Source organism: Rhinatrema bivittatum, chromosome 4 (genome assembly GCF_901001135.1).
Source record: "Rhinatrema bivittatum chromosome 4, aRhiBiv1.1, whole genome shotgun sequence".
Classification (NCBI taxonomy): Eukaryota; Metazoa; Chordata; class Amphibia; order Gymnophiona; family Rhinatrematidae; genus Rhinatrema; species Rhinatrema bivittatum.
The window spans coordinates 1,298,139-1,310,815 of NC_042618.1; the positions used below are offsets into that span (position 1 = coordinate 1,298,139).

The following is a 12,677-nucleotide window of genomic DNA, read 5'->3' on the forward strand; positions in this document are numbered from 1 at the left end:
AAACAAGAGCTCTCCTAACTACGTAGCTTCCTAAATTTCTGATCCTTCTTAAAACAAACATAAGAACATAAAGTATGCCAAACTGGGTCAGACTGAGAGTTCATCAAGCCCAGCAGCCTGTTTCCAACAGTGGCCAATCCAAGTCACAAGTACCTGGCAAGTACCCAAACATTAAATAGATCCCATACTACTAATGCTGGTAACGGCAGTGGCTATTCCTTATTGATTAATAGCAGTTTATGGACTTTTCCAGGAACTTATCCAATCCATTTTTAAACCCAGCTACACTAACTGCACTAACCACATCCTCTGGCTATGAATTCCAGAGCTTAATTGTGCATTGAGTGAAAGAATTTTCTCTGATTTGTTTTAAATGAGCTACTTGCTAACTTCATGGAGTGCCCCCTAGTCCTTGTATTATATTTATTCTATTTATTTAACATGTTTTTGTATACCGTCACTCAGTTTCGCCATCATAACAGTTTACAGTAATCACATTGGTTAAACAGAACGTTGAATCATATTAGAAAAAAACATCGTTACATCATATTTGTTAAATAGAAATTACATCATGGTGACTGTATAGTTTTTAAATAGTTAAGTAACCCCATTTGTATGTGGGGTTGTGTATTGTCTTGTATGTTATTAAGTTGTCTTAGATGCTTTTATGTTTCTCTGAGGATGTATATTTTTCTTGGAGGTTGGTTATGTGGGATTCTGGTTGTGTTGCTGGATGAGATCATTAGCATAGGCTCTGGTGAAAAACCATGTTTTCAAATCTTTTTTTTTTAAAGTTTTGGTATCTGGTTGCATTCTTATTTCAAATGGTAATGAGTTCCATAGGGCGAGGCTGGCGATGGAAATAGCTCTATCACGAGTTGTGTTCAGATGAATGGATCTTACTTGAGGTATTCTGAGGAGGAATTTATTAGTTGATGGAAGGTTCCTTTTTGGAGCGTGGGGTACGATGTAATTGTTCAGCCAGTAGTTTTGTTGTCCTATGATTATTTTATGAAGGGTTGTTAGAACTTTGTATTCTATTCTGTATTTTATTGGAAGCCAGTGTAGTGCGATGAGGGCTGCTGTGTTTTGTGGTATTTGTAGCGGACAGATGGTAGTAAGAGGTAGGCCGAGGAGTAATGCATTGCAGTAGTCTAGGTTGGAAAATATGAGTAGCTGTAGTACCGTTCTGAAATCCTCCGGTGTGAGAAAAGGTTTAAGACGCCTGAGTGTGAGTAATTTGTGGGATCCTTCTTTGATTGTATTTGTTATGTGGGTTTTATATGATGAAAGAGTAAACAGCCAATTCACATTTACCTGTTCTAGTCCTCTCATAATTTTATAGATCTCTATCATATCCCCCCCTCAGCTGTTTCTTCTCCAAAATGAACAGCTCTAACCTTTTTACATAAGAACATAAGAACATGCCATACTGGGTCAGACCAAGGGTCCATCAAACCCAGCATCCTGTTTCCAACAGTGGCCAATCCAGGCCATAAGAACCTGGCAAGTACCCAAACACTAAGAAGATCCCAAGCTACTATTCCTTATTGATTAATAACAGTTTATGGACTTCTCCTCCAGGAACCTATCCAAACTCCTTTTAAACTCAGCTACACCAACCACTGTAACCACATCCTCTGGAAATGAATTCCAGAGCCCAACTATGCGCTGAGTGAAAAAGAATTTTCTTCGATTTGTTTTAAATGAGCTACTTGCTAACTTTATGGTGTACCTCCTGGTCCTTGTATCATCTGAGAGCGTAAATAACCAATTTACATTAATTTGTTCAAGTATTTTCATGATTTTGTAGACTTCTATCATATCCCCCCCCCTCAGTCATCTCTTCTCCAAGCTGAAAAGTCCTAACCTCTTTAGTCTTTCCTCATAGGGGAGTTGTTCCATCCCCTTTATCATTTTGGTCGCCCTTCTCTATACATTCTCCATCGCAATTATATCTTTTTTGAGATGTGGTGACCAGAATTGTACACAGTATTCAAGGTGTGGTCTCACCATGGAACGATACAGAGGCATTATGACATTTTCCGTTTTATTCACCATTCCCTTTCTAATAATTCCCAACATTCTGTTTGCTTTTTTGACTGCTGCAGCACACTGAGCCGACGATTTCAATGTGTTATCCACTAGGACACCTAGATCTTTCTTGGGTTGTAGCACCTAATATGGAACCCAACATTGTGTAATTATAGCATGGGTTATTTTTCCCTATATGCATCACCTTGCACTTATCCACATTAAATTTCATCTGCCATTTGGATGCCCAATTTTCCAGTCTCGCAAGATCCTCCTGCAATTCATCACAATCCGCTTGTGATTTAACTACTCTGAACAATTTTGTGTCATCTGCAAATTTGATAAACTTACTTGTCGTTCCCCTTTCCCTGTTTACCCTTTTCCACTGAGAAAATTGCCCATTTAATCCTACTCTCTGTTTCCTGTCTTTTAGCCAGTTTGTAATCCATGAAAGGACATCGCCACCTATCCCATGACTTTTTAGTTTTCTTAGAAGCCTCTCATGAAGGACTTTGTCAAACGCCTTCTGAAAATCCAAATACACTACATCTACTGGTTCACCTTTATCCACATGTTTATTAACCCCTTCAAAAAAAATGAAGCAGATTTGTTAGGCAAGACTTCCCTTGGGTAAATCCATGTTGACTGTGTCCCATTAAATCATGTCTTTCTATATGCTCTGTGATTATGATCTTGGGAATAGTTTCAACTATTTTTCCCGGCACTGAAGTCAGGCTCACTGGTTTACAGTTTCGTGGATCACCCATGGAGCCCTTTTTAAATATTGGGATTACATTGGCCACCCCTCCAGTCTTCAGGCACAATGGATGACCTTAATTATAGATTACAAATTATTACTAATAGATCTGAAATTTCATTTTTTACTTCCTTCAGTACCCTAGGATGCATACCATCTGGTCCAGACTATTTGTTGCGCTTCAGTTTGCCAATCTGGCCTACTACACCTTCCAGGTTCACAGTGATTTGATACAATTCATCTGAATCATCATCCTTGAAAACTGTTTCTGGAACAGGTATCTCCCCCAACATCTTCATTAGTAAACATCTGATACAGATCCCCATACTCACGGTTCAGCACAGTTACACACAGTGGGGCGGATTTTAAAAGCCCTGCTCGCGTAAATCCGCCCGGATTTACGCGAGCAGGGCCTTGCGCGCCTGCAGGCCTATTTTCCATAGGCCTGCAGGCGCGCGCAGAGCCCCGGGACTCGCGTAAGTCCCGGGGTTTTTTGAGGGGGCGTGTCGGGGCGGGGCCGATCGGCGCGGCGTTTCGGGGGTGGGACGTGGTGTTTCGGGGGCGGGCCCGGGGGCGTGGTTTCGGGCCAGGGCGGTCTGGGGACGTGGCCGCGCCCTCCGGAACCGCCCCTGGATCGCGTCTCCGCGCGCCAGCAGCCCGCTGGCGCGCGTGGATTTACGTCTCCCTCCAGGAGGCGTAAATCCAGGGATAAAGGTAGGGGGGGGGGGGGTTTAGATAGGGCCGGGGGGGTGGGTTAGGTAGAGGAAGGGAGGGGAAGGTGAGGGGAGGGCAAAAGCGAGTTCCCTCCGAGGCCGCTCCGATTTTGGAGCGGCCTCGGAGGGAACGGAGGCAGGCTGCGCAGCTCGACGCTCGCCGGTTGCCCAAAATCGGCAGCCTTGCGCGCGCCGATCCTGGATTTTAGCGGCTACACGCGTATCTACTAAAATCCAGCGTACTTTTGTTTGCGACTGGTGCGCCAACAAAAGTACGCGAACGCGCATTTTTTGAAAATCTACCCCAGTATCTGATACAGATCCCCATACTCACTGTACAACACAGTTATACACACTCTCTGATACAGATCCACATACTCACTGCTCAGCACAGTTATACACACTCTCTGATACAGATCCACATACTCACTGTACAACACAGTTATACACACTCTCTGATACAGATCCCCATACTCACTGTACAATACAGTTATACACACTCTCTGATACAGATCCCCATACTCACTGTACAACACAGTTATACACACTCTCTGATACAGATCCACATACTCACTGCTCAGCACAGTTATACACACTCTCTGATACAGATCCCCATACTCACTGTACAACACAGTTATACACACTCTCTGATACAGATCCCCATACTCACTGTACAACACAGTTATACACACTCTCTGATACAGATCCACATACTCACTGTACAACACAGTTATACACACTCTCTGATACAGATCCACATACTCACTGCTCAGCACAGTTATACACACTCTCTGATACAGATCCACATACTCACTGCTCAGCACAGTTATACACACTCTCTGATACAGATCCACATACTCACTACTCAGCACAGTTATACACACTCTCTGATACAGATCCACATACTCACTACTCAGCACAGTTATACACACTCTCTGATACAGATCATCAGACTCACTGCTCATCACAGTTATACACACTCTCTGATACAGATCATCAGACTCACTGCTCATCACAGTTATACACACTCTCTGATACAGATTTATTTATTTATTTATTTATTTAAAATTTTTATATACCGGCATTCATGTTGCAAACACATCATGCCGGTTTACATATAACAGGGGTGTACAGTGAACAATTCAATAACCTATTTGTGTAGAAGGAAGCAGTTACAAATAACAAGGTAAAAGAACTGGGAGGAGAGAAGAAAAGGGAGAGAATAACATTAGGTATAGGTATTTACATTAGTAAATACCTATACCTAATGTTAGCTATAATGTTAATGTTACCTATACCTAATCAGATCATCAGTCTCACTGCTCATCACAGTTATACACACTCTCTGATACAGATCATCAGACTCACTACTCAGCACAGTTATACACACTCTCTGATACAGATCATCAGACTCACTGCTCAGCACAGTTATACACACTCTCTGATACAGATCATCAGACTCACTGCTCATCACAGTTATACACACTCTCTGATACAGATCATCAGACTCACTGCTCAGCACAAGTTACACTTACTATCTGATACAGATCATCAGACTCACTGCTCAGCACAGTTATACACACTCTCTGATACAGATCATCAGTGTCACTGCTCATCACAGTTATACACACTCTCTGATACAGATCATCAGACTCACTGCTCATCACAGTTATACACACTCTCTGATACAGATCATCAGACTCACTACTCAGCACAGTTATACACACTCTCTGATACAGATCATCAGTCTCACTGCTCATCACAGTTATACACACTCTCTGATACAGATCATCAGACTCACTGCTCATCACAGTTATACACACTCTCTGATACAGATCATCAGACTCACTACTCAGCACAGTTATACACACTCTCTGATACAGATTTATTTATTTATTTATTTATTTAAAATTTTTATATACCGGCATTCATGTTGCAAACACATCATGCCGGTTTACATATAACAGGGGTGTACAGTGAACAATTCAATAACCTATTTGTGTAGAAGGAAGCAGTTACAAATAACAAGGTAAAAGAACTGGGAGGAGAGAAGAAAAGGGAGAGAATAACATTAGGTATAGGTATTTACATTAGTAAATACCTATACCTAATGTTAGCTATAATGTTAATGTTACCTATACCTAATCAGATCATCAGTCTCACTGCTCATCACAGTTATACACACTCTCTGATACAGATCATCAGACTCACTACTCAGCACAGTTATACACACTCTCTGATACAGATCATCAGACTCACTGCTCAGCACAGTTATACACACTCTCTGATACAGATCATCAGACTCACTGCTCATCACAGTTATACACACTCTCTGATACAGATCATCAGACTCACTGCTCAGCACAAGTTACACTTACTATCTGATACAGATCATCAGACTCACTGCTCAGCACAGTTATACACACTCTCTGATACAGATCATCAGTGTCACTGCTCATCACAGTTATACACACTCTCTGATACAGATCATCAGACTCACTGCTCATCACAGTTATACACACTCTCTGATACAGATCATCAGACTCACTACTCAGCACAGTTATACACACTCTCTGATACAGATCATCAGTCTCACTGCTCACAGTTATACACACTCTCTGATACAGATCATCAGACTCACTGTTCAACACAGTTATACACACTATCTGATACAGATCATCAAACTCAATGCTCAGCACAGGTTACACTTACTATCTGATTCAGATCATCAGACTCGCTGCTCATCACAGTTATACACACTGTCTGATATAGATAATCATACTCACTGCTCAGCACAGTTATACACACTCTCTGATGCAGATCATCAGACTCACTGCTCAGCACAGGTTACACTTACTATCTGATACAGATCATCAGACTCGCTGCTCAGCACAGGTTACACTTACTATCTGATACGGATCATCAGACTCGCTGCTCAGCACAGGTTACACTTACTATCTGATACAGATCATCCGTCTCATTGCTCAGCACAGGTTACACTTACTATCTGATACAGATCATCCGTCTCATTGCTCAGCACAGGTTACACTTACTATCTGATACGGATCATCAGACTCACTGCTCAGCACAGGTTACACTTACTATCTGATACGGATCATCAGACTCACTGTTCAGCACAGGTTACACTTACTATCTGATACGGATCATCAGACTCACTGCTCAGCACAGGTTACACTTACTATCTGATAGAGATCATCAGACTCACTGCTCAGCACAGGTTACACTTACTATCTGATACGGATCATCAGACTCACTGCTCAGCACAGGTTACACTTACTATCTGATACGGATCATCCTACTCACTGTTCAACACAGTTATACACACTATCTGATACGGATCATCAGACTCGCTGCTCAGCACAGGTTACACTTACTATCTGATAGAGATCATCAGACTCACTGCTCAGCACAGGTTACACTTACTATCTGACACAGATCATCAGACTCACTGCTCAGCACAGGTTACACTTACTATCTGATACAGATCATCAGACTCACTGCTCAGCACAGTTATACACACTATCTGATATAGATAATCATACTCACTGCTCAGCACAGTTATACACACTCTCTGATGCAGATCATTAGACTCACTGCTCAGCACAGGTTACACTTACTATCTGATACAGATCATCCGTCTCACTGCTCAGCACAGGTTACACTTACTATCTGATACGGATCATCAGACTCACTGCTCAGCACAGGTTACACTTACTATCTGATACGGATCATCAGACTCACTGCTCAGCACACTTATACACACTTTCTGAAACAGATCATCAGACTCACTGCTCAGCACAGGTTATACTTACTATCTGATACAGATCATCAGACTCACTGCTCAGCACAGTTATACACACTATCTGATACAGATCATCCTTTTCAATGCTCAGCACAGGTTACACTTACTATCTGATATAGATCGTCCTACTCACTGCTCAGCACAGTTATACACACTATCTGATACAGATCATCCGTCTCACTGCTCAGCACAGGTTACACTTACTATCTGATACGGATCATCAGACTCACTGCTCAGCACAGGTTACACTTACTATCTGATACGGATCATCAGACTCACTGCTCAGCACAGGTTATACTTACTATCTGATACAGATCATCAGACTCACTGCTCAGCACAGGTTATACTTACTATCTGATACAGATCATCAGACTCACTGCTCAGCACAGTTATACACACTATCTGATACAGATCATCCTTTTCAATGCTCAGCACAGGTTACACTTACCATCTGATATAGATCGTCCTACTCACTGCTCAGCACAGTTATACACACTATCTGATACAGATCATCCGTCTCACTGCTCAGTACAGGTTACACTTACCATCTGATACAGATCATCCTACTCAATGCTCAACACAGGTTACACTTACTATCTGATACAGATCGTCCTTCTCACTGCTCAGCACACGTTAGAGCATAATGCATTAACCATAATGCATGTTCTAAACTCTATTCTATGTAACGCCTTAACAGCGACTGTCTTGTTCTATGGAAACCGACCTGATTTGATATGTGTATCGAGAATGTTGGTATATAAAAAATCTAAATAAATAAATAAATAACCTCATCTAACTAGTAACCAGCATCACTTGTCCATAATTTCCCTCACACAGCTACTTCTATTCCCCTAACTATAGCAAATATTCTTATCCACTCACCTGATAACCTGAACAAGTTATCAATTTGGTCGCTCATTTCTTACTTGCACAATCTACTCCCTCACTCACCAGGAGAGCAGCACTCGTATCCATAACTCACTCACCTCAAGGATAGCAGCATTAACAGCCTTCTTTCACTCACTGGGTGGGCAGCAGCACTCACACCCATCACGCACTCACCTGATGAACAGCAATATTCACATCCATCACTCCTTCACTTGAAAGAGAGCAGCACTCACACCCTTCACTACCTAACCTATAGCAGACCAGCACTCACACCCATCACTCACTTGCCTAATGAACAGCAGCACTCACACTCAACCATCACTCACCTGGGGAAGCACAGCACTCACACCCATCAATCACTCACCTGGGGAAGTGCAGCACTCACACCCATCACTCTCTCACCTGTGGAATAGAAGTATGCACACTCATTACTTCCTCATCTGAAGGAGAGTGGCACTCACTCCCTTCACTCCCTCAGCTGAAAGAGAGCAGCACTCATACCCATTTCTCACTCACCTGGGGAAGAGCAGCGCTCACACCCATCACTCTCACCTGGGAAAGAAAAGTATGCACACTCATTACTTCCTCATCTGAAGGAAAGCAGTACTCACACCCATCACTCACTCACCTGGGGAAGCATAGCACTCGCACCCATCACTCACCTGGGGAAGCGCTGCACTCACACCCATCAATCACTCACCTGGTGAAGACCAGCATTCACACCCATCACTCACTCACTTGGGGAAGCATAGCACTCGCACCCATCACTCACCTGGGGAAGCGCTGCACTCACACCCATCAATCACTCACCTGGTGAAGAGCAGCACTCACACCCATCACTCACTCACCTGGGGAAGCGCAGCACTCGCACCCATCACTCCCTCACCTGGGGAAGTGCAGCACTCACACCCATCACTCACTCACCTGAAAAAGAGCAGCACTCATATCCATCACTCCCTCACCTGGGGAAGAGCAGCACTCACACCCATCACTCCCTCACCTGGAGAAGCACAGCACTCACACCCATCACTCCCTCACCTGGGGAAGCGCAGCACTCACACCCATCACTCACTCACCTGAAAGAGAGAAGCACTCATATCCATCTCTCACTCACTTGGGGAAGAGCAGCACTCACACCCATCACTCATTCACCTGAAAGAGAGCAGCACTCATACCCATCAATCACTCACCTTGGGAAGAGCAGCACTCACACCCATCACTCACTCACCTGAAAGAGAGCAGCACTCACACCCATCAATCACTCACCTTGGGAAGAGCAGCACTCACACCCATCACTCCCTCACCTGGGGAAGCGCAGTACTCACACCCAATCACTCAATCACCTGGGGAAGCGCAGCACTCACACTCATCAATCACTCACCTGGGGAAGTGCAGCACTCACACCCATCACTCACTCACACACATTACTTCCTCATCTGAAGGAAAGCAGTACTCTCATCACTCCCTCCCCTGGGAACAGCAGTATGCACACCCATTAGTTACTCATCTGAAGGAGAGTGGCACTCACTCCCATCACTCCCTCACATGGTGGAAACAGTGCTCACATGCATCACTCACTCACCTGAAAGAGAGCAGCACTCACACCCATCAATCACTCATCTTGGGGAGAGCAGCACTCACACCCATCTCTCACTCACTTGGGGAAGAGCAGCACTCACACCCATCACTCATTCACCTGAAAGAGAGCAGCACTCATACCCATCAATCACTCACCTTGGGAAGAGCAGCACTCACACCCATCACTCACTCACCTGAAAGAGAGCAGCACTCACACCCATCAATCACTCACCTTGGGAAGAGCAGCACTCACACCCATCACTCCCTCACCTGGGGAAGCGCAGTACTCACACCCAATCACTCAATCACCTGGGGAAGCGCAGCACTCACACTCATCAATCACTCACCTGGGGAAGTGCAGCACTCATACCCATCACTCACTCACACACATTACTTCCTCATCTGAAGGAAAGCAGTACTCTCATCACTCCCTCCCCTGGGAACAGCAGTATGCACACCCATTAGTTACTCATCTGAAGGAGAGTGGCACTCACTCCCATCACTCCCTCACATGGTGGAAACAGTGCTCACATGCATCACTCACTCACCTGAAAGAGAGCAGCACTCACACCCATCAATCACTCATCTTGGGGAGAGCAGCACTCACACCCATCTCTCACTCACCTTGGGGAGTGCAGCACTCACACCCATCACTCCCTCACCTGGGGAAGCGCAGCACTCACACCCATCTCTCACTTTTCTGGGGAAGCGCAGCACTCACACCCATCACTCCCTCACCTGGGGAAGCGCAGCACTCACACCCATCACTCAATCACCTGGGGAAGTGCAGCACTCACACCCATCACTCACTCACCTGGGGAAGTGCAGCACTCACACCCATCACTCCCTCACCTGGGGAAGCGCAACACTCACACCCATCAGTCACTCACCTGGGGAAGCGTAGCACTCACACCCATCAATCACTCACCTGGGGAAGCGCAGCACTCACACCCATCACTCACTCACCTGAAAGAGAGCAGCACTCATATCCATCTCTCACTCACCTGGGGAAGAGCAGCACTCACACCCATCACTCACTCACTCACACACATTACTTCCTCATCTGAAGGAAAGCAGTACTCTCATCACTCCCTCCCCTGGGAACAGCAGTATGCACACCCATTAGTTACTCATTTGAAGGAGAGTGGCACTCACTCCCATCACTCCCTCACATGGTGGAGACAGTGCTCACATGCATCACTCACTCACCTGGAGAAGAGCAGCACTCACATCCCTCCCTCCCTCCCTTCCTCGCTCCCATTACTCCTTCACCTGGTGGAGAGTAGCACTCACACCCATCACTCCCTCACCTAGTGTAGGGCAGCACTCACCTGGTGAAGAGCACTATGCCATGGTGTTGTGGGTTCTGGCTCACTTTCTCCCAGGTCTCCTGGATCAGCTCCTTCTCTGCTTGTGATAATTCCCCACTCTCCATCCTTCAGCCTCTGCTGCTGAATTTTCCTTGAGGGTTCTCCAAGGCTCCCAGCTATGCCTGGACCCTAAGGCTGACGCAGTCAGCACCCTGTGAACTGACCCACACCCACTTTTATAATCCCCCTCTCCAAAGGCTCTCTGGAGAGGCGCTGGGCAGCCTGCAGCCACCCCCCAGGCAGTTAGACGGAAAGTCTGTGCAATCGGAGGGACCTGGAGGGGCTGGGAAGCTCCATGATATGAACTGCCTGCTTCATTCCTTCACTGCCTTCTGGGTATCTGTGCCTGCTTGACGCCTGCCCTCCCTGCGCTCACCGCCTCCATGGAGTTGTCTCTCTCCGCTGCAGCAGGACCCAGCAGCTGCCTCTCCCTGCCTCGCTCTCTTAAAGTAACAGTGGCCCCTTCCCGCTGTCTCTCTCTGTGCCCTTCTTCCGAGGGCTCGAACTGCTTTTATACAGGAATACCTAGGTAGGGAGGGGTGTCTATGTGTGTGTGTGTGTCTCTCTCTCTCTCTGTGTGCAGACACAGATATTTTTATATATTTATATTCCTTTCCAAAAATAAAGGATTAATAACTAGAAATAGATCAGCATTGTCCACACCTGACACATCACCCCCCCACATAAAGTTAGGCATGGAAAGCCTTACATCAGGGACACTGTATATACAAGTCAGGATAGGAACTGTGTGTAAGGATAGGGGGAGAGGGGATCTCAGCTCTGGAATAGCAGTGTAATTCTATGCTATATATATGAACATATTTACACACACACACACATATACAATATTTAAATTGTTTTTAAAAACACAACTAGCAGGGGGTAGTCAGGACCCTGGTGCACAGGCAGAGTTCTGGGGCTGGAGGGGCATAGTTTTCTCAGTACTGGAGCAGTGAGGTGCATTGGCAGAGCTGTGCGTGTGTGTGTGTGTGAGGGTCTCAGTACTGGAATAGCAGGGGTGCTGCAGGGCAGGAGGGAGGTGCATTGGCAGAGCTGTGTGTGTGTGTGAGGGTCTCAGTACTGGAATAGCAGGGGTGCTGCAGGGCAGGAGGGAGGTGCATTGGCAGAGCTGTGTGTGTGTGAGGGTCTCAGTACTGGAATAGCAGGGGTGCTGCAGGGCAGGAGGGAGGTGCATTGGCAGAGCTGTGTGTGAGGGTCTCAGTACTGGAATAGCAGGGGTGCTGCAGGGTAGGAGGGAGGTGCATTGGCAGAGCTGTGTGTGTGTGTGTGAGGGTCTCAGTACTGGAATAGCAGGGGTGCTGCAGGGCAGGAGGGAGGTGCATTGGCAGAGCTGTGTGTGAGGGTCTCAGTACTGGAATAGCAGGGGGTGCTGCAGGGCAGGAGGGAGGTGCATTGGCAGAGCTGTGTGTGTGTGTGGGGGGGCTCAGTACTGGAATAGCAGGAGGTGCTGCAGGGTAGGAGGGAGGTGCATTGGCAGAGCTGTGTGTGTGTGT

General features: G+C 45.9%; 1 protein-coding gene across 1 annotated transcript in view; it reads right to left on the reverse strand.

Annotated features, from left to right (window-relative positions):
• NGB (neuroglobin) overlaps nt 1-11,648 on the reverse strand; it is a 34,174-nt gene extending 22,526 nt beyond the window's left edge. The window contains exon 1 of the mRNA XM_029597402.1: nt 11,125-11,648. Coding sequence (XP_029453262.1) covers nt 11,125-11,228 — 104 coding nt within the window. The 5' untranslated portion in view covers nt 11,229-11,648. The remainder of the gene's footprint in view (nt 1-11,124) is intronic.
• Between the last annotated feature and the right edge of the window lie 1,029 nt (nt 11,649-12,677).